The following is a 23,734-nucleotide window of genomic DNA, read 5'->3' on the forward strand; positions in this document are numbered from 1 at the left end:
GGAGTTCCCCACCTGAGATGACCTCCAGTGATTTTCTACAGCTTGACTGGAAGATCAGAGTCTTTTGCTCAGGAATATACCTACATCTACACCCGGATCCTCGCTATCATCATGTATTGCAGCCTTCCCACGCAGAACTGCAGGACTTCTTGCCCTGAACTGCAGTACTATGGCAGAGCCCACCTCGTTCTCCGCACCCTGTGGTAGCACCGCTGGTTAGCCTGCTGCGGGTTTGCTTTGTGCTCTCTGCACGGAGAGCAAGTCGGTCAGCTCCTCGTCTCACCCTGGTCCGTCTGCCTTGGGGCATCGCACAGATTGTATCAGCATCCCTAGTCCTGAGATGAGCCTGTGGAGCTTCGGCAGTTAACATTAGTTAATAGTATGAACCTGCTTGCGAGCTGGTACAAAAGATCCGTTAAATAACTACTTGTAGGCTAGATCCCATCCATGTCGTAGCAGCTTTAGCAATGTGAGAGAAATTAAATGTTCTGGAGGTTGAAATACGCCACTGATTTAAAACTTCAGTGCTGCTTAATTTAGGTTTAAACCTAAACACATTCCTGAAGAGTGTTTCAAAAATTTCTCCTTCTCTAGAGTGGGGGGGGAATGTTGCATCTGATATAAATTGGAATATAGTCACGTTCTCCAGGCAATTTCTCAAAGAGGACACATATGTAGATCTAAGAATATTTTCCCCAAAACCTGTACTTAGTTTAAAAAAAAAAGGGAGGGGAGAAAAACAGACCTGGATAAAACCAGTGATTGTAGCAAGCACATTCCTATCTCAGTTTCTTCTCTCTTCTGGAGGATTCGCTGAGCCAAAGTCAAATGCTTGTAAGGTTTTGCTTCTCCTTCTGCTCTCCCGGTTGGTAGCTTCTCCTGCAGAAAGGAAGGAGTCTTTCTCCCACAGTGCCTGCCTTATTTGCTGTTTCTCTTTTCTCTTTGTCACACATGCAACTCTTTTCCTCAAGTAGCCAGGGAGAAGCTTCTCTTTACAGCTTCTACCCCTTTTGTCAGGCAAAATCCCCAGTTAAGCAATCTTCCACTCCCCAGGAAGTTTCGGTCAGAAAAACTGATTTGTCCTTGGCAGTAGCTATTTATTTTTGTCCTAGTACTCCACAGTCAAAGTGTTATGATTGTCTTTCATTAGCCTGTTGCCCATAGTTTCAGTGGTTTTGGGAATCTGGCTCAAATATGTAAAGTTTAATATAAAAAAATATTTCATAAGCAGAACTTGTTTTACCAAATTATCTCCAAAACTCATTATTGTTACATTTGAAACTTGCTTAGGTGGTTTGTTAGGGTTATTGTATGGAAATTTGCAGGCAAACTCACATTCTCTGTATATTTTATATTTTTTCTTAATTTATATGGCTATAATTGCTTTTTAAAATTTGTATGTTAGTCATGTTGGGATAAATGCATATGTTGAGGCCTAGTAATCCAATTTAATGAAGTAACTGTGGTTTGGTGATATTCTAATGATATATTTAGTATTTTTTGTTTAGAATTAATTTCTCTTATTTCTTTTGGCTTCTCAAATATGTTGCTAATTTTTCTACTCCCTGACATATATCTCTGTATTCCAAATACCCTTGCATCTGCTTGAGGATCCTCTTGTGCTCATCTGGAGACAGTATGGCTGTGGTGGGATACCATATCAGTGTGAAAATCTCTCCATATTGAAAAGTCAAAGCTTTTGTTTTCTGGTTGGTTGGGTTTTGGGTTTGGGGAGAGTTTTTGTATTGGTTTTGGTTGGTTTATTTTAGAAACGTGCATTTTGCAAGCAAGGTTCAGGGGTTAGTTTGTCAGTGACAAGGGACATGACAGAAATATGCTGAGTTCATATTTGTACTGTTCTTGAGTTGCAAAAAATAACATAAAATCCAGCAGTATACTTAATCCACTCATGGTGAATATGCTAACAGGGTATAATTTCTGTCCAGAGAGTTATCCAGTTGTTCTATCCAAATCACCTCCATGAACAGATATTTCCAGTAGTGTATTGTACTTTTGGCAACATAGTTTGCTTATTACAGTCTGTATTTATGTTGAATACTGAAATAGATGTGGTGTTACAAAAAACATTTTTTCAAAAATCCTAACAGTGGTATGGCAAATTCATAGAGTGCGTGGTCCAAACTGTTCAGAAAATGGAAAAGATGGAGCACTGGAACTGATTGCCCTGATAGACTATTTAATAGCTTTCAGCTGATAGAATAGTTAATAAAATGGATAGCAATACACTGGTTTTCCCTCTTTTTGTCATTTCTGCAGTGATCCAGATAACACGAAGACTACTTATTTTTAAAAATAATTTATAAACAAAAGCATCAAAGACAGAGAAAATAAAACTCGTGGAAGAAAAGTCCAAAGCATGCTATATCTCTTTCAGCAAAGAATTAAGTTATATGCTGGAAAAGATGCACTGGGACTCTGTTTTATGCTTGCCCTGGCTCTCTGAGGGATTTAAGCAAGATCTATAATCCAGATAAATTTAACCATCCAAAAAGTCAGTGTAATGATTTAATATAGAGCTATGACATGCTTCAGTTGCAATTGGAGTACTTTCTGACCAGTGCCTAAGAGTGGAAGTGCACACGAGCTTTTGTTACTGTTTATACTTAGTAAAAGCTGTGGAAAACAGTTATTTTCCATGGGATATCAGTGTAGAACTTACCTATTTTTAGTAAGTTATTTAAATAATTTTTTTTCATATAAGTCCAGTTGTTTTGTAAAGCCAAAGAGAATGGGATCAGTTGTCCTATTATTTAGTGCTATATTTGATTTATCTCTGTTAAAGGTTTCAACTCTAAATCAAGTAAAGCATAGTGTGTTCATATGTATAAAGTTGTGTTTTCCTCGGGCAGTGTCAGTGCCCAGACCAAGCTTGGACACCCTGTTCCTGCAGTGTCCCCACCTCCCTCCTCCTTTGCACACTGGCCGCAGCTGGGCTCCCACCCCAAGATGGAGGCTGGTGGTGAGGGTATCTATGCAGATCGCTGCCTCCCCTGGGGCAACAGTCCTTGGAAAGGGGGGCAAGCATTTTGAGGGAGCTGCTCCACGTGAGTATTCACCCCATGGGGTGGGCACATGCCTCCAGGGGAAGCCAGGAGTGGCCTCTCCGTCATCCTCTGGCTTGGGCATGCCAATGGGCATGACAGCACGGGAGACCCAGTTGCTGGGCTCCCAAAACCTGCCCAGTTTGTTTTGCAAGCCGTTAGGAAAAAGTCACTGCATCCACAAATAAAGTGCATACTTTTCTTCTAAGGCTTTTAAGACATTAGTGCTGACACTAAGTACTCTGGCTGTGGAAGAGCAGATTGGATGTTGATACGCAAATAGGTGTGTTAACCATACATGTGCAAATTTCAAAAATTATGTTTTATTTCTATCGGATTAAGATCTGTTGAGTAGCAAAATAAGAAAGATGAGGGAAACATTTTCAGATTTCAGTGCTTTGTTTTGTCTGTTTACTTAATGTTTTAACACAAGGGCTGGAAGATGAATGTGAGTACTTCTGTATTTTATGACATGTAATCTAATGATAGGTCATACAGCAGCTGTTTTCTGTGAGGTATGTTAGATAATACGTAGGTTTTCTAACTTAGTTCCTGGAAATTTTATCTTTCATTTTGCTAAGGACATCAAGCAGATACCGCTACAGTTGCTACATGGGAATACAGTGTGATATAGTTGTAAATTACATTTGGGAATTGCTAATATGGCTGTAAATCTGGAAACAGAAAATTTCCAAGCCAAAGGTTTGACTCTGCATTTTAGGATGTACCAGATTTATACTGCAATAAAGGAGAGTAATTTTATATATACAAGAGCATGTTTTAATTGTTCTTAAAGTTAAAGTTGCCATTGGAATTTCTTGATTTAAAGTAGTGACCAAATACATAAAGTTCAATAACATTTAAAAATCCATATCTGTGGATTATGTATGCAAAGAGATATATTTTGAGGACTAAAATTTAACAAGGACCAACTTTTTTTGTATATACATATATAAATATAAAATAAAAAATACAAGATGTAGGACTGATGAGGGAGCTTGAGAGATGTCACCATTTCACCAAAAAGTTTAATAACCATTTTGTTCTAGTCACTGGGAGCATAATGTGATACCAATCAAATTTCTTCAGGGCTTGTCTCCACTTACGTCTCAAGTTCAATTCATATGTACTTGCCAGTGTATCTGTGTTGGTGGATCAAGGTAGCGTAGCTATATATTCAGACTAAAGGAGTTTTTCCACCAACATAATCATGTTTTCTTTTTGAATGATGCAATTAAGCTCTCAGAAGCTTGCTCCGATCAAATATTTGCATTCACACTATGTTTTTGCTCTTACACTGCTGCTATTTTGCAGGTATGAATTTCTCAGACGCTAATCAGGTGTAATTATTCTGGCAAGACTTCGTGATATATAACTCATCTCTGCCTCCAAGCAAAAGAAAAGAACAGTTTACAGCTTTGCTATTAAAAATCTTCAGGTTTTAATACATAAAAACTCTGATCTTGTGGCTGTTACCTAACAAAGATACCTGTTTTATTTCAGAGATTGCATTTATTTAATGAAATTCCATCATACCTTTGTAGACCTTTTTCGCCATAAAAAGGATGACATTTTTCTGTTGCAGTTCTGTTGTCTACAGTCTTTTTAGGAACTTAATGCAATTTGCCTTTTGGAAATGTTTAGTTTATTCATCTGACTACCTGAAACCAGTTGACAGGAGCCACGTAACATTTTTTATTAACTATATTGAGTCAATTCAGTTAGCTGTCTAATCTTTGGCATCTATTTTAGAAAGAGTCTTCATAATTTAGATAACTGAAATGTGGCAAATACAAAAATATATATTCTAGCTGCCTGTTGCTTTACCAAAAACTGAAGTGTCTCTTGAATCCTGCTAGCCAGTTTACTTCAGTAGAAGCAGATATGTTTATCTTGTCACTTGCTTCTAAAGGGAAAAACTCTTTTCAGTATTCTCTTGATAATACATAGCTTTTAGTTTACCAACTCGTACCATTAGAAGTATATCTAGTAACGAACCCGACAGTAATTGTGCTTTAAGGGACTCTCAGCATTGACTTCTAATTTACAAGTCTATAATAAACAGATGTGATCATAGATCAATTATTGACCATAGACAACTATGTTTATGCTATTTTAAGGTTTCCTTGCACACCTACATTTTGTCTTTATGCATGCTGGATTCTGTAGCTATTGTTGATGAACTTGGGCATTATGATTGCTTTCTTGTTTCTACTAGAAATGTAGAAATAAGGTGTTGGTAGATGTCCATGGCAATCACCATCACCAGAAGTTTAAGACTGCTGTTGTATTAAAATGCTGTTTTAAGAAGCCAGCATTTTCACTAAGGTTTTAATAATTGTCCAGAGGAGACCAGCAGTCTGCTCAGGCTATGTTGAGGGGACAGTTCTGCCAACCCACTCATGAGGAGCGTACGATAGTACTTGGCCATTGCCTATTTTCAAGGTGTTGGTCCGCAGAGCTCAACAGAGTGCAAAACTGTCCTGAAAGTAAGTGGCAATAACTGCCTTCCCTTGAGGAGAAATTGAGGTGGAATTGAGCAATTCCTCTGGCTTCCTTCTGGTAGCTGTATCAGCCTTGACACAGCACTAGCATTTATGCTCCAGCCTATCGCAAAATTAAGTCAGTGCTTGAAAAGTCTTGCCTCATCTGTGGTGTCTGAAGTTGCTGCTGGCTCTTGGAGCCTTGCATAAGAGTTATAGTTTATGTACTTAAAAACATCAGAAGGCTGAAGTGAACATCAGGGTCCCATTGCACCAGGTGCCTGAGGGTGCAAAAGCAAAATGTCGGCTAACCTTGCTGAGATTTGCTGCTGTTCTGCAGCCTACATGTGCTGAGTGCAGAGCCATTTTGTGTGGGAGACTGTCCACCTCTGAAGGACAGAGCTAAATGCTAGGCTGCGTGGGTAAACATTAAGAAACTAAGAAATTGTACAAATACAGTGCATTGATGATCCAATTAATTAAAATACTTGCCTTTTCTCTATCAGATTTCAAGACAGTTTCTAAAAAGTCAAAGGACATGTTAGAGAATTAACTTTGATTTTTATAATGATGTCTAAGCAACAAAAATCATAGTTTATATAGGGGATGTGGGTGTTTTGAATAGAAAGGTCACAAAACTATTCCGTGGATCATTATTCTCATGTGAAGATCACTCTGCTCTTTATCCTCATTTTATTATAGTTTCTTGTAAAGAAACCTGTTTGAAAAACTAGCACCCTAACAAAAGGATAATAGGCAAAAGGCTTTACTATTCAGTTCCCTTTTTAGGTGCAGCAGAAATACAGTCTCAAAGTGTGATCCTGTAGAAAGCAAATCCTTAAATCAAAGTTTTTAAGTGAATTTCCTCATCTTACAAACTGAATTTGTCATGAGGTTATCTTTATAAATAGCTTAAAAATGTATATTGGATGTTTGTTTAATTAAATTATATTGCACTAAAAATAAAACTTGATCTATAAAGGGTAGATAAGAAAGCCACAACTGTATATAAGGAAAGCATTTATGTTTAACCAAAAGTGCCATAGAATCATAGAATGGGAAGGGAAGTTGGAAGGGACTTTTTAAGGTCATCTAGTCCAACTCCCCGCAGGGACATCTTCAACTAGAGCAGGTTGCTCACCTTGAATGTTGCCAGGGATGGGGCATCTACCACCTCCCTGGGCAACCTGGTCCAGTGTTTTACCACCCTCATTGTGAAAAAAACTTCCTTTAGATCTAGTCTAAATCTGCCCTCTTTTAGTTTAACACCATTACCCCTTGTCCTATCACTACAGGCCCTGCTAAAAAGTCTGTCCCCATCTTTCTTAGAAGCCCCCTTTAAGTACTGGAAGGCTGCAATAAGGCCTCCCTGGAGCCTTCTTTTCTCCAGGCTGAACAACCCCAACTCTCTCAGCCTGTCCTCACAGGAGAGGTGTTCCATCCCTCTGATCATTTTTGTGTCCCTCCTCTGGACCCTCTCCAACAGGTCCATGCCTTTCCTGTGCTGAGGGCTCCAGAGCTGGACACAGGACTCCAGGTGGGGTCTCAACAGCGTGGAGTAGAGGGGCAGAGTCCCCTCCCTTGACCTGCTGGCCACACTGCTTTGGATGCAGCCCAGGATATGGTTGTCCTTCTGGGCTGTGAGTGCACATTGCCGGCTCATGTCCAGCTTTTCATCCATTAGTACCCCCAAGTCCTTCTCGGCAGGGCTGCTCTCGATCCCTTCATCCCCCAGCCTGTATTGATACCAGGGGTTGCCCTGACCCAGATGCAGGGCCCTGCACTTGGCCTTGTTGAACCTCATGAGGTTCACAGGGGCCTGTTCCTTGAGCTTGTCCAGGTCCCTCTGGATGGCATCCTGTCCCTCAGGTGTGTCAACCATACCACTCAGCTTGGTGTCGTCGGAAAACTTGCTGAGGGTGCCCTCGATCCCACTGTACATGTCACTGATGAAGCTATTAAAGAGTACTGGTCCCAGTATGGACCCCTGAGGGACACCGCTCCTCACCAGTCTCCATCTGGACATTGAGCCGTTGACCACTATCCTCTGGATGCAATCATCCAAGCAGTTCCTCATCCACCCAACAGTCCAGCTATCAAATCCATCTCTCTCCAATTCAGAGAGAAGGATAGACTGTTTGGAGTCTCAAATTCTCCAAGTCAATACTTGTCTTTTTTTTTTTTTCCTGGAAAGAAAGCAGATTTACCTTTTTATACTTAAAAAATTATTGTTTGCTTTATATGTAGATATTCTCCAGACATATTGAACTATTTCACAGTGTTACAATTTGGACTTGCTACAGCTGGTAAAGAATTTAACTCTTGGTATTTGCATACATCTTCTGGTTTAACTGCAGAAAAAAAGTCTTTAATGGAAATAATGAAGAAGGCTCTTTCCTTCACTAGTGAAATGCATTTCAACTTGGAAAATGAAAAAAGCTATGGTTCAGTAACCAATGGATCAGTGGTCACATAGAGAGGAAGAGAAGTTTGGGGTGTATGTGTTTGTTTAATTAAAAGTAACTACTGATGATTTTACCACCTTCCATTCTCAAAAGTTTATGGTTGCTTAAAAGTTATACTCTACAATGCACTTGCTCCTAGTATCCTTCCAAAGAGATATTTAAAGAGTCGGGGATAACCTGTATGCATTCATAGCTCAGCCATATCTTTTCTTCCAGTCAGTCACAGGAATCAAGAGATCTGAAAAAAACTGCCTGTGGAATGGAGTTTCCCTAGAAATTTAGAGCAATTGCTGCTGGACAAAGTTATTTCTCTGTTTCATTTTAGAGTTGGTTGGTTGGCTTTTGTAACAGAAGGCAACAAAAGTCCTTATTTGAATTGCTTTCACATTGTTTCAAGGCCTGGCTCACAATGTGCACATATCTATCTGAGGTTTCCTGTCCAGATCCAACTGAATTATGTTAGTTCACATTTTTCTTCTTCCTGGTATGACGTCCAGTAGCCCATTTTTGTTCATGTACAACCAGCATGGAGGTTGCTGATGGCTCTGTGATGGCCCTGACAGGCTCTATGGTACAAGTAGTATCTGAAGGAAGCTGGGGGAGAAGGTGCAGGGAGGCTTCTTGGGGACTTGCATGGTGGTTTTGCCTCAGTTGCTGCAGGTTGGGGACGGTCCAGTATCAGTGACTTCAGACTGATCAGTTCTGTGTTTTACTTCCGTAGGCAATATTTCAGTTGGTGGCAGTTTGATTTTAATTACTCCAAAGAATTTTATTTCCTACCATTTCTGAGATGAGCGTGAATCATTTCTTTCTGTTTAAGGAGCTCTGGCAATATTTGCCTATCAAACTGAGGGAATTACCTGGTTTTATTATTTCACTCAATTCAATTATTTTATCTCATGTCCATGCTTCAACATCATGTATTGAGATTCATTAACAGTTCTTTGGCAATCACAAGACACTAATCATCTGTTTACAATATTGATCAGCAGCTTTCATGTTAGATTACATTTGAAGTCAGAAATAATCCTGCAGCAAATAGTAAATAAAAGACTGGGAAGAAAGGGAAGAAGCTAGTTTAGGCTATATAAAGTAGTTTTTTCAGGTACCCTGGAAATGTCTGCCATCCCAATAAGCTGAACCCCTTTAACAACTTCCAGCTCTGAAATTCCAACAGAATTTACCATCCACGAGTTGTTCGTTGTCTCCGATCATCTAAATTCATAGAGATTTCTGTTCTTACAGATCTCTCTTGACTTCCAGGCAGTTTCTGAGTTGCAAGAATATTTATGGGCTAATACAAAATACTTAGGTTCTGATGCCTCAACAATTGCATTTGTTACTGTATATACATTCTTTCTATATTATACATAGTAGGATGTTATTATCTCAGTTCTTCAAAATTATGTACTATACTAAACACTAGGAATGAAAATATTTTCTGAAGTCACTAGCTAAATTCCTTATGAATTAGTCTGAAAAGGTTGAATTCTGAGGCTCATCAGCACTGGATTTATGAGGGCTGGCACTAGGAGAATATTGAAAATTGTATAAAATGTGGCCAAGATTTACCTAAGAATCTGCATTACTTTTCAGAGCTTTATTAAGTGCCCTAGTCTGACTGAATAATAAGATAGAGTAGTTCTGCATCTATAAAAGTTGTGAGTACATGCCCTCAAAACGATGGGCTTCCTTTAAAGTGTATTACTTTCAGATAGTCAAAATTACTAGTTCCTGGAATTGTATCTTTCCCCAGAATAGCTTTTAAGGGCAACAGCCATCAGATAGAAAAGACAAAAAGTTTTTCTTTTGGAATCCTTATTCATATAGTTACACATACATTTGTGGTTGTCAAGTTACAAGAATTGGTTTGCTGAAACTCAGTTTAGTTTAGTCACAGAGATATAATAAAGACTTGTATTTCCTTTTCCTACTATTATAAATACTTCAGAATGAGTAAGTTACTCTGTTGAAGCTAGTCTGTCTTTTGCACACAGATGACAATAGGAAAAAGTGTCAAAGAGGAGAGATAAAGTTGGAGAATTTAGATTAAACTTGTGGGGAGGAGTAGAAGGCTAAATAGATCTGGCAGCAGCGGGCTAACTTTTCCATTACTTTCCAATTTAATTATGAGAGTTGCTTAAGTTGTGGATGCTGCCTGTTAGTCACATGATGTTGCCAGCATTTATTTCCGAATCAAATCTATAAAAGGAAATGAGAGTTCTCAGTCCTTGCAAACCACTTGTCTGGTAGGAAATCACTTAGAAATAATAAAGTGCATACTAGAGCATGAAATAGTTCCTTGATGTATGACCTTCAAAACTGCTTTAAGGAAAACAGTTGAAACTGTGAGTAGTAGAAGCTTTTCGTACTGTAAGAATTATAAGCTGCGGGCTTCTGTTTTTTCAGCTTGCTCGACGGTTGTCTTCACTATGAAACTGTATTTACAGAAGCAGCAGGGTTTCCCTATGGGCAGGGACAGGAGGGCTGCCTGGGGACAGGGGAGAGCCGCAGCCCGCCACTTTGTACTCCACCGGTCTGACTTTGTTGGGAGTATCCCACCATCTGAATAATGAAAACTGAGGCAGACTTGTAAGAAGGGCTGAGAGCACCGCAGGAGTAACTTGTATAGGGGTCAAGTTCTCATCATCAAAACGTGACAGAGTCCACATTTAGCCTTATATCTTCAAAACAGCGGGCAACAATTAACTGCATGATTTTCACTGCTCAGTGAAATAATAATCCACCAGAGAATCTCAATGGTTTTTGTACTGATTTGTGCCAAAGTGCATCGTGGCATGGAAAAGATGACTGCCTTACTATACAGCTAATAAAAAATGTGATCAGATACAATACCGCTCAAGACTTAAAACCATAGGCGATTCAGATCCAACTCTGCAATGTTACAGCATGTACGTTGTTATTATTATTGGCTTGTGTTTCAAAAAAACCATCTTGATAATATTTCCTGCCCTGAAATGCCTGATGTTTACCAGCTTATAATACATGTTTTGTAGCAGTACTTCTCAATTCTATAACCGTGCTTTCATCGGGGATCACAGAGTGGTGTGTACATACTCATTGACTGGACTTCATGTTGACTCTTAGGAAAATGAAGTATACGTTTGTTGCAGTTTGTTACACAGAGACCTGGGAGTTAAGTGATTGCAGAACCAGAAGCTGTAACTAAAGTGCTGTGGGTTGATTTCCCACCCTCTTGTCTCAATGGATTACTGCTCTGGTCTTCCGTAATTAAGATAAAGATTCAAATTTTGACATACAGAATCTGTACGCTTTTGCACTGCATCTGTATGTTTTGCCCTTTTAATAAACAAACAAACAGCAAGCAAACATCTCCCAGTACAGGTGACACCTGGATTATGTGTTTTTCAGTAATATTTCCAGTTTGAAAGCTCAGTGCTCTACAAAGACAACTGTGTAATCAGCATCTGCATCAGAGGTAAAAAAACACTTGCTACCAAATTTTGTAAAGTCATGACATATTTCTGATTCTTACATTTGGTCAGTACCGTGAAGTTTTGTGTGTTTTTTCAGCACTTGCAGATTTATCTCACGCTTTGTCATCATCTGTTGTCCCTCCAGGGAATTATAACAATAGTTACCTTTTTCTTTTCACAAGTGCTGCAGAAATGCAAAGGGCAGCAATGTTGCAGGATTGTGTAAAACATCTGTAATTACTTTCACAAATAATTTGAGGGATTTTTTTTCAAATGAAGAGCTTTATGTGCATTCAGGGAGAGGCTCTAACATAGACAAAACAAAATATGTTCAAGGAAAAGAATGTGCATGAGCTTTGCATCCTCGGCACAACACGTTTTTTGGGCACTATGTACAATAAGCAATTTGCTTAAATTATTTCTCCTACTTTCCTTAGTAGAGAGCTTGATGGCCCTCTCAAAATAGCAGGTAGGCAGCAGCATTTAAGGATTTATGATGATAGACTGGAAGTTGAAAGCTTCATTGTCTAGCTCAGGAAAAAAAAGCCACTATTTAATAAGTAGTGAAGAAAAAACATGGAGCTGCTCTTTGACTTATGCATTTTTATCTTCAAAGCCTATCTTATCTACAGTGCTGGCCCTGAAATATTGCAAAAGCACAAAATCTTGTTGTTATTTTTGTTTTGCTAGTATGATCTAAAGAACTTTCAGACCTTTTTTAGTGTTTTGACACGTATGAGTTTGAAAAATGTATTAATATATTTCTCAAACTTTGTAGAGGAGTTCTGTGGTCTACAATAGTGAACTTGTTGATATCTATAAAATAAGATGGCAGATGGAACATGTTTTTAGCAGGCATAAATAGAACTGCTAAGGCAATCAGGCTGATACCTTAACTGTACACACTTCTTGGAAATGTAGTGTAGAGTAAGAGCTTAAAAGTCAAGTCACAAAAATAGTTCAAGAAAGGGACGTAGAATGTACTGTGCTGGTTGCAATCCTGGTTTTTGAACATTGGCAACAAGCTCCACAATTCATATGTTTTGTCTAGATGCAGTGGCATGTAGTAGCCATGTGAAAATAGTGCTTTTATACCTTTATAAAGGTTTGTTTCCCCAGCTTCTTTCCTTACACTTCCAAGTTGGGTAAGATTCTCCTAGGAATTAATAAACTAATTTTGTTTTCTTGGAACATAAGATGCACCAACAAAAATGTGTTCTGTGAAGGTGGTATTTACTGTCTTCCCATGTTAGGTGCTAATGAACTGAGGTTATGTTTAGTGCAGACTGATCATGCTTCAAGGCTGTTGCCTTCAGCCTAAAAAAGGCAAAACAAGTCACAGAATCACAGAATCACAGAAACACTAGGTTGGAAAGGACCTTCAAGATCATCAAGTCCAACCATTAATCCAGCGCCACCATGTCCCCTAGACCATGTCCTGAAGCGCCACATCCACACGTTTCTTGAACACTTCCAGAGATGGCGACTCCACCACCTCCCTGGGCAGCCTGTTCCAATGCCTGACCACCCTCTCAGTGGTCCAGTGAACAGGAAAAGAAGGTAGATCTGGATGGATTATTCTGTAGGTGGACTTGATAGATCCAAAGCTAGGTTCCAGAGGAGGGTTAGAGGCCAAACTGCTGCTTTGCCTATCAGAATGAGTCACTAAGTAGCAAAGTAAATTGGTTTGATTATTGCACTCCCACAAATTACAACAGAAAATACCTTGCAGGGGGGTGGATGTTGTACTTTTGCTAAAGATTTCTGTGTAATTAATCTACCATAAGTGCTGGTGCTTTAGAAACACCTGAACCCTACTGTTAAGCATGGTCCTTGCATGCCAGTTGACCGCTCCTGCATGGTTTCAGTTTTTCGCATGTTATTGCTTGGGTGCTAATGAAGGTTTTGACGCCACTGCTGTTGGAAAAATTCAAGTCCTATATTCTGCTTTTGTTTTTAAATTGTAACTCTGTTTGCCTGTCCTTGTTGCGGGCATAAGGAGTTTGAGCAGCTGCGTTTTGTATACCTACAACAAAACAGCTCTCCTGGTAGGGAGAACATTTCATAAAGGATTAAGAAGTGGAGCTGGCTGAGCCATGGGGGACACTTTTGTCTGATAAACAAGAGGCTGATTATCAAGAGACTATACTTGTTTGTGTAAGAGGTAACTGAGCAGGCTTCCTTCTCTCTTGGGTGTCTTACCTGCTACTCTACCCCATAATTTCTGCATTAAGTCCTTCTAAAATTTTTTGTTCATACAGCTTACAGTTGCACTCGGTAGATGTTTGGGGGCGAAGAGTATTTTTAATAGAAAATGAGTTTCTACACTTGGCACAAGCAAATCAGTAATAATTGGAGGCACTGGGGCAAATTGTTGCTCACTGTCTGTTTTGGGTTTCTTGTAACATCAGTTTACAACCACCTCAGTTAAACACTGGGTTAAGATTCAAGTTTAAAGTCAGACTTTCAAAATTAAGGTTATATATGCAATGCCTCTATATACAAGATTAAGCAGATAGCTTTTTAGACTTTTTTTTTCTATAAGGCCTTGAGTTTTGCATTGCAGAGAAAAACCCAGGCAATGGAAAATAAATACTATACAAAAAAATGCAATAAAAGGTTGTTTGTTGACTTAGTTGTATAGCATAGAAGTACCATTTTTTACTTTCATCATTCACCTTGAAGCCCCAGGTATTATTCTCTTAAGGTTATTCACTCAGCAAGTTTCCATTATCACTTTTATTATCCATTATTTGTAGTATTACTGTACCTTCTTAAAACAAAAAACAGATTATTTGTTCTTCACTACATACTAAGAAACCTTAGCTGTTGAATTATTATTATGTTGAACTGCCATGTACATCTTCTAGAAAGATAATCATATGTCATTTAAAGGCTTTCAGAGGTTAAGAAACTACTGTGGGTGGCTGTACCATCCTATTTGGAGATTCAGACGTGCTTATATAGGGTAAACATGATGGTAGACTGTAGAAATGCCCAGTGTACTGGGATGTCAATAGCCTCCAGAGGGAAAAGTGCTTTTGGTTCTTTGACCAATTTTGTAGCTAACTAATAATGTTGTTGATCAGGATGTGTGTTTAGAAACACTGAGGTTTTTCTCTGTTCGTTTTTTTTTTCGCTTCATTCTTAAGGATTATGTTGTAGAGAAAGTACCATTTAAAGCAGAATTCAGTCACAGCAGCAATGTTGGGAAAGTTTGCCTCCGATTCCAAATGCACAAGGTCTTGAATTAATGGGAAAACGAATATCAAGAAAAAAAAAAAGAACCTAACGGATACAGGAATGCAACTCTTAAATTTAAATTGCCCTAATCTTTATGTGAGTATCTGGGAATCTGTGTTTGCAGTGAGTAAAGACTGTAGAGGCTTGCAAGAGAGTCCTCGAGCCACAGAAGTAGCTACTGCTTTATCCTGTTAAATTCCAGGTTTTACTTGGATGAAATACAAACTTTTTAAAATTGCCATTTGTCTGTTACTTTAGATGCCTTGTGCTACACAACCCAACAGAACACCGATACGCTAATGTGATCTGTGGCATCTGTTGCGGACCCCCGGGACACCCCCGGCATCCACAAAGCATTTTGGAGCGTGAGGAGGGAGCTCAGCTGAGCTCTCCTTTGCCCAGGGTGCTGTCCCCCTTGTCTTCCCTCAGGCAGCAAGTGGAAAAGGGCCTCCTCACAGCTCTCAAAGAAGTGGAGAAAGTGCTAGGTTAGAGTCCTTCCTCCTAGTCATCTCTCCCAAAACGTGCTGCTGCTCGTCCTCCCCCATAACAGCACAGCATCCTGCTGCTTGCTACTGCTGCCAGGCTCAGCGGCTTCAGCTGCTAGCTGATGGATCCAGTTCAGTTTTGACCTCAGATGTGGTACACAGAGAAGGATGCTTAAAAGAATGTTTGGATTGCGGAGTCAAGCATGTCACGTTTAGAAAACCCTGAAAGTAGTTTGCCTGTGCAACCTCTAATATGACTCCACTGGGTGTCAACCATATGGTATTACAGTGTTACCCATCATTTGTCACTCTTCTATTCCACAAAACTTTTCCATAGTTGAGTGGATGGGAGACTGGGAATGCCTGTACACCCCTGCCCTGTGGGAAGTAAAGTGGGGTGCCCTCCGCCCGGTAGGGAGGCATGTACCGCCCTTCCCATATAAATTCTGTAGATTGTCTTGCGTCGCAGTCATTGTTGGCAGTTTGGGAGCTGTTAAGGTGGGAATTTTTAATAAATTGGCGTGATTTACTTTTTGTTTGGTTAAGTACATGAGAGAAGAGGTAGTAAACTGAAATTCAGAATAGAAGTGGTGACTACATTTCACACCCACAGTGGCAGAACTATGAAAGTGGGTAACTTTTGCCACTTCTTTAAATGGTTGTCAGGCTAATCAGGCAGGTTTAATCTATGTTTTAAATGAGAAATTGTCTTACAGGCTTGAAGTTCAGGGGAAGAGCATGAATTTTGACTTGAGGGACATCAATCTTATTTCACATTAATCTAAGCAGCTGTTTCCAGGTTCACAATACATTAACAGAAGAAATATGCATAACAGAAAATACAGTGGAGCCTTCCACATCCCAGTTTCTGGGAAACCGAAAGGTGACATCAGGATAGCTATTAAATGTATGCTCCATCTGGAAGGAAGGCAGAAAGGAATCTTAATAGAATAAAAATTGTGTTCCCAACCTAACATGAACTTTTGTGGTTTGTAAAGCAATTAAATGAAAAGTTCTGTTTCCAAAATACATAAAGATCTGTTCGTGGAGATATCTCATTGTTTACTTATCACTAATATTTATTCCCAATTTAGGCAGCTGAAAAGTGAAACAAGTCCATTTTTTAGCTACTTGAAAATTTTTTGTAGGAGTTCTAAGGGGGAGGAGGTTTCCAAGGTAACCTACCAATAAATAAGTTTATTTCCAAAATAAGGAAAATTAAATTTCAAGAACATGCTGTAACTTCTGGTAGGACAAAGTTGAAAAACAGTGCTTTGAGACTTAGCTGTAGTGCATCTGCATTTGTTATCTGTATTGGTTCCTTGGAATGTTTTGTATAGGAATATATTCCCTCCTTTTTTTTTTCAACTTAAAAATGTTACCTTGGAATAGGTGAGTAAAAATATTTCTACAAGACCTTCTTAAAACATAGTAAAAATATAATACTGTTTACGTCAGTGATATCAGCTCAGGGTGTTTATACATTTAGATACATCTTAACTTTATTTGGGGGAAAAAAAAAGGAAGCATAACCTGCTTATGTGACTTCATGATTTTTAGATGATTTATGAACACTATAGCATAAATAATGTAACACACATAAATATGTGTACCAAAAATACCTTTCACCTGCTAGTGAAAAGGAAGCTCAGGAATGCAGGGCTGAGTTTTTTGGACTGTCTCAGGAAGAACAGAAAATTTCCAGGTAATTTTATATTAGGAAATATTTGAGATGTTGTCTGTCACATCTTCATTTTGATCACATCAAAATACTGGTATTGTATGGCCTAATGATTGCTATGAATTCTTAGGTAACTGGTGTAAATTAATGTGTGTAAAGTAAAAAGTACCTGTAATTCATGAGACCTGTAACTCATGAGACCTGAGGCAGCATCATTTACTTTTCTAATGCTCTAATTAAAATACTATATAAAAATATATATATTAATGGTTTTATTTTATATGTGTATTAATAAGGGCAAAGATTTGTATACCTCTGTCTCTAAGGAAGAAATTGGATGAAATAGCACTGTTTTGTAGGTTTTCATAGGCATGTCATGGTGAAGGTGTTTTTCTGCTTTCAGGCATAGTACATTATTCCTTGTTCTCTTAAGTATACTCAAAATTTTTAGTAGATTTCGGTGACTTTGATCCAACAGAGGTCAGCTGCATCAGATGGCCTTAGTGATTTTCCATGGCGCTGTTTTCTTCTGTCCCAGTTGAGGTTTCTTAAAGGATGTGACTCGTGACTTTTAAGAACTTCTGAATAGCCACTTTCCAGAGGTCAGAACCCTGAAGCAAATCTTAGTTTGGCCATCTTGGCATGTAAGCTGCTACGGTCACAACTTGCTCTTAAAGCCTCATCTGTGTTGTACTGACTTAAGGTAGTGTTCTGTATGTAATTCCCCGCCCCCCAGAGACATTACCTGGAAAGATTTAGCCCATCGTTTTTTACCAGCTGGAGCAAATCTGAATTATCCATCCTTTGAGTTACCTTGGCCCGTCCCCGCAACAGGCATTGCCAAATGTGGCTGCCACCCTGAGGGTACTGCATCCCCAAGAGCAGGTGCTGCAGGGCAGGCTTAGCCCCAGGTCTCCAGTGCCTGCTTGCCAGTGAGGTGGCCATGATGTGGCCGTGGCGGGAGGAAGAGATGACAAGCATTGGGGTCTATAGGAACAAGTCATGGGGATTGGGGATCGGGGAGCGGTTGCTGGAAGGCCAGTCAGGCAAAGGGGGCTTGGCTGCAGAGGTTGAGCGAACGTGATGACTGCTGTCTGGATCTTGTCCTGCGATGGAGAGTAGGTTGGGATCCAGACGTGTTTGGTACGTGTGAGCAGGCTCCTCCTGTGTGCTTGACTGTGTGCAATGGGAGCCTTCAGCAGTTGAGGAGAAAAAATACTGAAGAACTTAGAGCAGACAAGAAGGGAGTTAAAAACAAGTGTGAAAGTTGGATCATGGTGCTTGGTGTCTTGAAACGAAGCAGGATTTTTCTGGAAGGCTTTAGTCACCTGGGAAAGAAGGATCGGGTAGCTGTGTGGGAGGCAATTTGCAGGCAAGTGTACTCCTCTGCAGTAGATCGGTACATTTTAATGAGGTAAGTGTATTTGCTCCGTTTTATAGGATTTGCTTTGGACTAGAAGTTGGGAAGTTGTTTTAAATAGAGTGCTTTGAGATATAATGGTCAGGTGGAAATATTTGAAGCATATAATATGGAAACCCTGTATTTACAACATATTTGTAGGGTCTCAGAAGCTGAGCTGAAAAGATTGCCTCTTTTCCAGAAGAGATTTTTAAGAGTAAATAAAGCTCATACAGAGGATTTTAAAACAGAGTGAAGTTAGAAACTGCTGTAGCTATGCAATTTTTTTTATTTGCGTATTTACTTATTTATTTAATAAGTCTGCAGCCATCTCTCAATCCATCCCACCCCACAGAAGAGGAAGGTTTCATACTGGCATCCTTCTCTTCCCATCCCCTTCCCATAGGCTGCATGGAGCTGAATGGGACCTTTTTTTAGATGTAGGTACCCCTCAGAGATGGCTTTCTGGGTGGGTGGGAATTCCCACCTTCCCACCCACTGATGGTGAGGAGGGGAGGTTGGGCACGCCACGCTCGGCCCCCACACCTGTAGGGAGGGAGGGCTGAGGTTGTACACTGCTGTACACGCACCCATGGAAGGGGGTGGGAGAGCTGGGTCCTTTAGCCTCAGGACCCTGATGCTTACCCAGAGCTCGCTCTTTCCATTGAGAAGGCAATGCTTCAGCATTTTGCTGAAGATGCCAGCAAGGGAGATGCATTCAGCTGATGCCCTAAATATCAATCAAGCATAAGCTTCAAGTTTGAGGAATGTTCCATGTTTTCTGGTATTTATCATTTTGACTTTTCCAGTTCTTTCTTTTTCTTGTAGTCATGCTCTCTGGTTTATGTGTCCGCTTTCTCCTTCTGTTTATTTAGTTTGATATCTTGTCCTTTCTTGAGCTTGTTTTTGCTTTCCTTCTGCTGTAGGAGCAGAGAGTTTATAATAGCTGTAGCATAACTTCAAAAGGTGGATCTGCCAGTATTTTAAACAATCATTACATAAGTCGTTAAAATAACAAAGACAAAATAAACATGTCCTCAAGATAGTGAAGAAATAAATTCCAAGGGCAGTATAAGCATCTGCCAATCTCTAGTCTTGCTTCCTCTCTTCTTCCAAGACTTTCTGTGAAGGTTTTTCACGTTTGCCGCACCATGTCCTTTTCTCTGAAGTTTTGAAAACTCCTTAAAGAATGGATTTTTCTCTCTCCCTACATTGTTCACAATATCTTTGAAAGAAAAAAGCATTTCTGGGTTTATTCAGGACCTCTGTAGCCATGTTCAAATCCTAACTAAATAATTTTCAGTAACAGTTTGTTCTGAAAATCCTGTCTTGTGTTTTGCCTCTCCCTGAAAACGTCACCAGCAGGTCACAGGCAGTTGCTGAGGAGCAGAGTGTCACCTTTTGGGGCACCACCCAGGGCTGGTGCGCAAGGTTGGGAAACCCATAAAGCGTAAAACTGAACTCTGTGTGCTACCAAGATCTTTCGCTATGAACTTTGTCTTTTGAGAGAAGTTTTTAATCCTGAAAACATGTGGGGAGGGACTGGCAAACAATTTCAGAAAGTTTCAGAATTCAGGTATTTATACAACATTTTGACAGGCTTATGAAGTGAATAGTGGTATTACACCTAATTTACACACAGCCAGATTTAACTGTGGAAAAGCCATTTGTTGGGTTTCGTAAATTTATGACTGACCAAAGGACTCTGATGATTTAGTAGCCATGCTGAGGTGTTAAGAGATTACACACAACTTCAGTGTTTAAGTTGACATGCTACTTTAACAATTTGATTTGGGGGAGGAAAGACTCGGTCGTATAATAAAGGAAGTATTAATTTGTCTAGCCATTCTTGGTTTGATTTTTAGAAAGCTTTAGCTGGAAAAACTCAGTTACGGTTTGACGTACCGGTAATGATACAACATAAAATGGACTCCTGGCTTTGAAACAAGCTGGAGCGTGTGATGCTCTATGGCAAGGGCTGGAGGAGCAGAGCAGCCAGCAGGCAGGGTCAGACCTACCGCTCTGCCTACGTGCGTCTTATACAACAGAGCTATGGCTTCTCCGTCACCAAGGATGGCTTTGGTTCCTCGTTCAAATAATTCTGAAATAAGCTTGCCAGCAGATATTTCTGGATTGGGATGCTTGGGATAGCAGCTACGAAAAGCATGTTGTGCCAGGCTGCTGGCTGCTGGGAGGAAGCAGTGTTGAGCAAAGATTGTGAAAGTCTTGCAATCAAATTATTATGTTGCATGAGAAAATACCAAGCAGCGGAAAGTTGTGTTTTTCAGGAAAAATTACACAACCTTTTTAAAGTCACAAACTGGTTCTTTCTCTGGGAAGCTAATGATTATAAGCTGAGCAGCTTTTTGCATCACTTTTATGCCTTTTCCATGACAGAAGTATAAATTCAATTAAAAATTAAGTGAGCATGCTTCGAGGTAACTTACAGTAAATTTTGTATATGGACTGGTGTGAATTTTGAAGACAGTCTTCATTACATACCATGTACTGGAAACTGTCAGCAGCCATATGTTCAGTATATTTTACTGCAACTTTGCTAATAAGTGTTTTTTGCTTTTCTTCTTTAAAGGTGTAATCTATCATTCTGTGAAAGTATAAAGCATGAAGGTTGAGGTGAAGAAGCAACACATACAGATTGGGGATTGAAAAGATTGAGAAATGTTCCCTTATTTGTTGCATTTCCAATTTTCAGGAATTCTTTGAACATGCAAAAAAGCTCTGGGATGATGAAGGCGTAAAGGCATGCTTCGAGAGGTCGAACGAATATCAACTGATAGACTGTGCACAGTAGTAAGTATTTCTTTTTATGGAATTAATATCCAAGAATGTAATAATTTATAACAAGTTAGAAAATATATTTCCATTAGCAAGATCTGTGAGTTTTGCAATGCAGCGATTAACATTTTAATTCTTTGTATAGGCTGAGCATGTATAGCAAAAGTAATTGATGGTTTTATCATAATTTGCCATTATTATACAACTAAATATTCTGTCTCAAATATTTAACATCTTATAAAGATGAGTATGAAAAAAGTCAAATTAAATAATTTGAAGTATCTTTATTCCATTTGAAAATGATTTACATAAAATAATTTCAATTGAAACTATTAAGTTTAAAAAATGTCGAGCCAATCTAAGGAAAATGTTTTAAATTCTAAGGCCCAGACAGCGCTGAAATAGCTGTGTTTTCACATTCCATTAAAGTTTCCGGGATTCTTACCTAACCAGATGCATACCTGCATTACTAATATATTTTCTGGAGGAAAAAAATGCTAAGTAGTATTTCATTAAAGATAGTAGTACATTTGGTATTCTCTCCTTCATATACATCAAGTGAAGCAGTATGTGTGTGCATAATAGTCATAATCCTTATATGGGTTCATCCAATTGGAAATGTCCTGAAAAGAGTTGTGTGATTGTGAAGGTGCAAATCTTAAATACATAGTACGTTAATGAAAACAGATTAATCATGAAATAGTCCATTAACATGCCAGGGCTACAAAACTTGTCTGACCTTGGTAATAATCCAGCTCTGAATTAGACTTTGACCAAAAATATACATTTCATGTGAACTGCTGTTGGGAAAATGTATACTCTTACAGTTGCTACGTGATTTCGGGTTTTCAGAGAATACACTCTAGTGTGTTACGATTTGTCTAATTGGCAGTATGGTCAGCAGCAATGCCGCAAGTCTGTTGTAGCACTCAGTGTTGTGTTTTTCTGTCCTCTCTGCTCTCCCTGCCGAGGCTGAAGCAGAGGAAACGGACCGTGTCCCTAAAGGACTTGTCACTCTTCTGCCACAATGTGGAATTTCGGTGCTCTGGGTCATAGTTTGTTTTCCCTCTTTCCAGAGTATTTCTGGGAGGGAGAAGGATCCAGTAATGATTCATCAGCGCATGGAAACAAGGGAAAATTACCTGTGTGTAGGAAGGAACTCTGACCTCAGTGGACTGAATTTACCAAACCTTGGGCGTTTGCTGACAGTCCAGAGTGGCAAGAAATGAAAGCAGTGGTTGTATACAAAAAACCACAGGAAGTTGTCCTAAAGAGTGACTAGTGGGTTTCCCCTCTGCCCTCACTCACCACCACCGCCATGGTACAGATCTGAGCTATGCTTGCTGAAAAATCCAGACTGACTGTTCATGATACCTATTAATACATTCAAATAAGATGTCAGACCAAGAAAATAGAATAATGACATGTATTTAAAACAAACTAATGTAAACCTTTACTGATCAGTAAAAGCTGGTATGTCTCCCAGTCCTGCTTTGGAAAACGGTGCTGAAAGGACCAGGCAAAAAAGGAAGACACTGAATTACAGTATTAATGGTACCATGTTTTCCCTTAAAAAATTATGCCTATCTACAGACTTTGACAAGGAGAAGAATGTTGTCGTGTGTTATGTCCAAAAACAATACACAAATGGGGAAAAAAATGGATCTAGGATGAAGTCCACTGTCCTGAAACGTAAAACTAAACCCAACTACCTTTCTTCCTAAAAGTTTAAAGGAAGATTATTGGGGTTTTTCTATGTATCTTCCCTCCATCTCTTCTAACTGGCTTGCTTTTTCTGTGGCTGAGGTTATTTATTGTAGTAGTAAATATAATGCATGCATAATTTTCTACCTTCAAGATGTTTTATGAAATAATGTTTAATACTTAAATATCCCTTGAGCATGTTTGTGCTTTCCATTTCATATCTTCCTGAAAACGTAACATTTAAGCGACTTACCCACATGTACAAACCTCAGTCTCAGAATGGAGACTTGAAATTCAGGAATACCTGTGTCATTGGTCTGATCAAACAGCCTTTTTCTCACAGATATTGATTTAAAATAGTCAACTGTACTCTTAACAGAAAGAAGATACTAAAAATACACACAACTTTTATCTGCCCCTCCATCATTCCTTGAAAATGAAAATGGTTCTAACAGAGTCGACAAAAAGGAGATTTAAAAGTTGCTGTGTCTTTGCTGCTTGTGTGTATTTATATATTGCACAACAGTAGTTGCTTTACCCAGAAGAACATTTCTGTGCCAGCATTGGATGGACCTTTTTCAGAGCGGTGGGGTCACGTCCACCTTGTAACTGGCAGGGCGTGTGAGATGAGGTTAGAATGACTATTCCGATACGCACGTATGTTTTCTTATGGGCACTTAGAAAATACTAACTGTGAGGGTGCTGTCTTTCCGGCTCAGCAGGAGCGGGTGACATTTCTCTCAGGACCTGTCCATGGTCATCTTTAATGGATAAAGGAAGAAAGGGCAGGAGTGTAATGCTGAATCACATGCTTGCTGTGGGATTTTGAAATCTGCAGTGTTTTCATTACACTGGCTTTTGGAGAAAGCATCCCATGCCATCAGCTAAATCCTAATCTTTTACTTGATAGTGAGGGAAGAAGTAGATCACCGCTAATGTCTTTGCTTACCAAAAAAAA

At 39.3% G+C, this 23,734-nt stretch overlaps 1 protein-coding gene across 1 annotated transcript in view; it reads left to right on the forward strand.

Moving 5' to 3' along the window:
• The window catches only part of GNAL (guanine nucleotide binding protein (G protein), alpha activating activity polypeptide, olfactory type), a 114,485-nt gene that overhangs the window by 43,580 nt on the left and 47,171 nt on the right, over window positions 1–23,734 (forward strand). Inside the window, exon 4 of the mRNA XM_010290348.1 lies at window positions 20,990–21,087. Within this exon, the coding sequence (XP_010288650.1) occupies window positions 20,990–21,087 (98 nt within the window). The remainder of the gene's footprint in view (window positions 1–20,989; window positions 21,088–23,734) is intronic.

The sequence above is a fragment of the Phaethon lepturus genome, unplaced genomic scaffold (genome assembly GCF_000687285.1).
Source record: "Phaethon lepturus isolate BGI_N335 unplaced genomic scaffold, ASM68728v1 scaffold7167, whole genome shotgun sequence".
NCBI lineage: Eukaryota > Metazoa > Chordata > Aves > Phaethontiformes > Phaethontidae > Phaethon > Phaethon lepturus.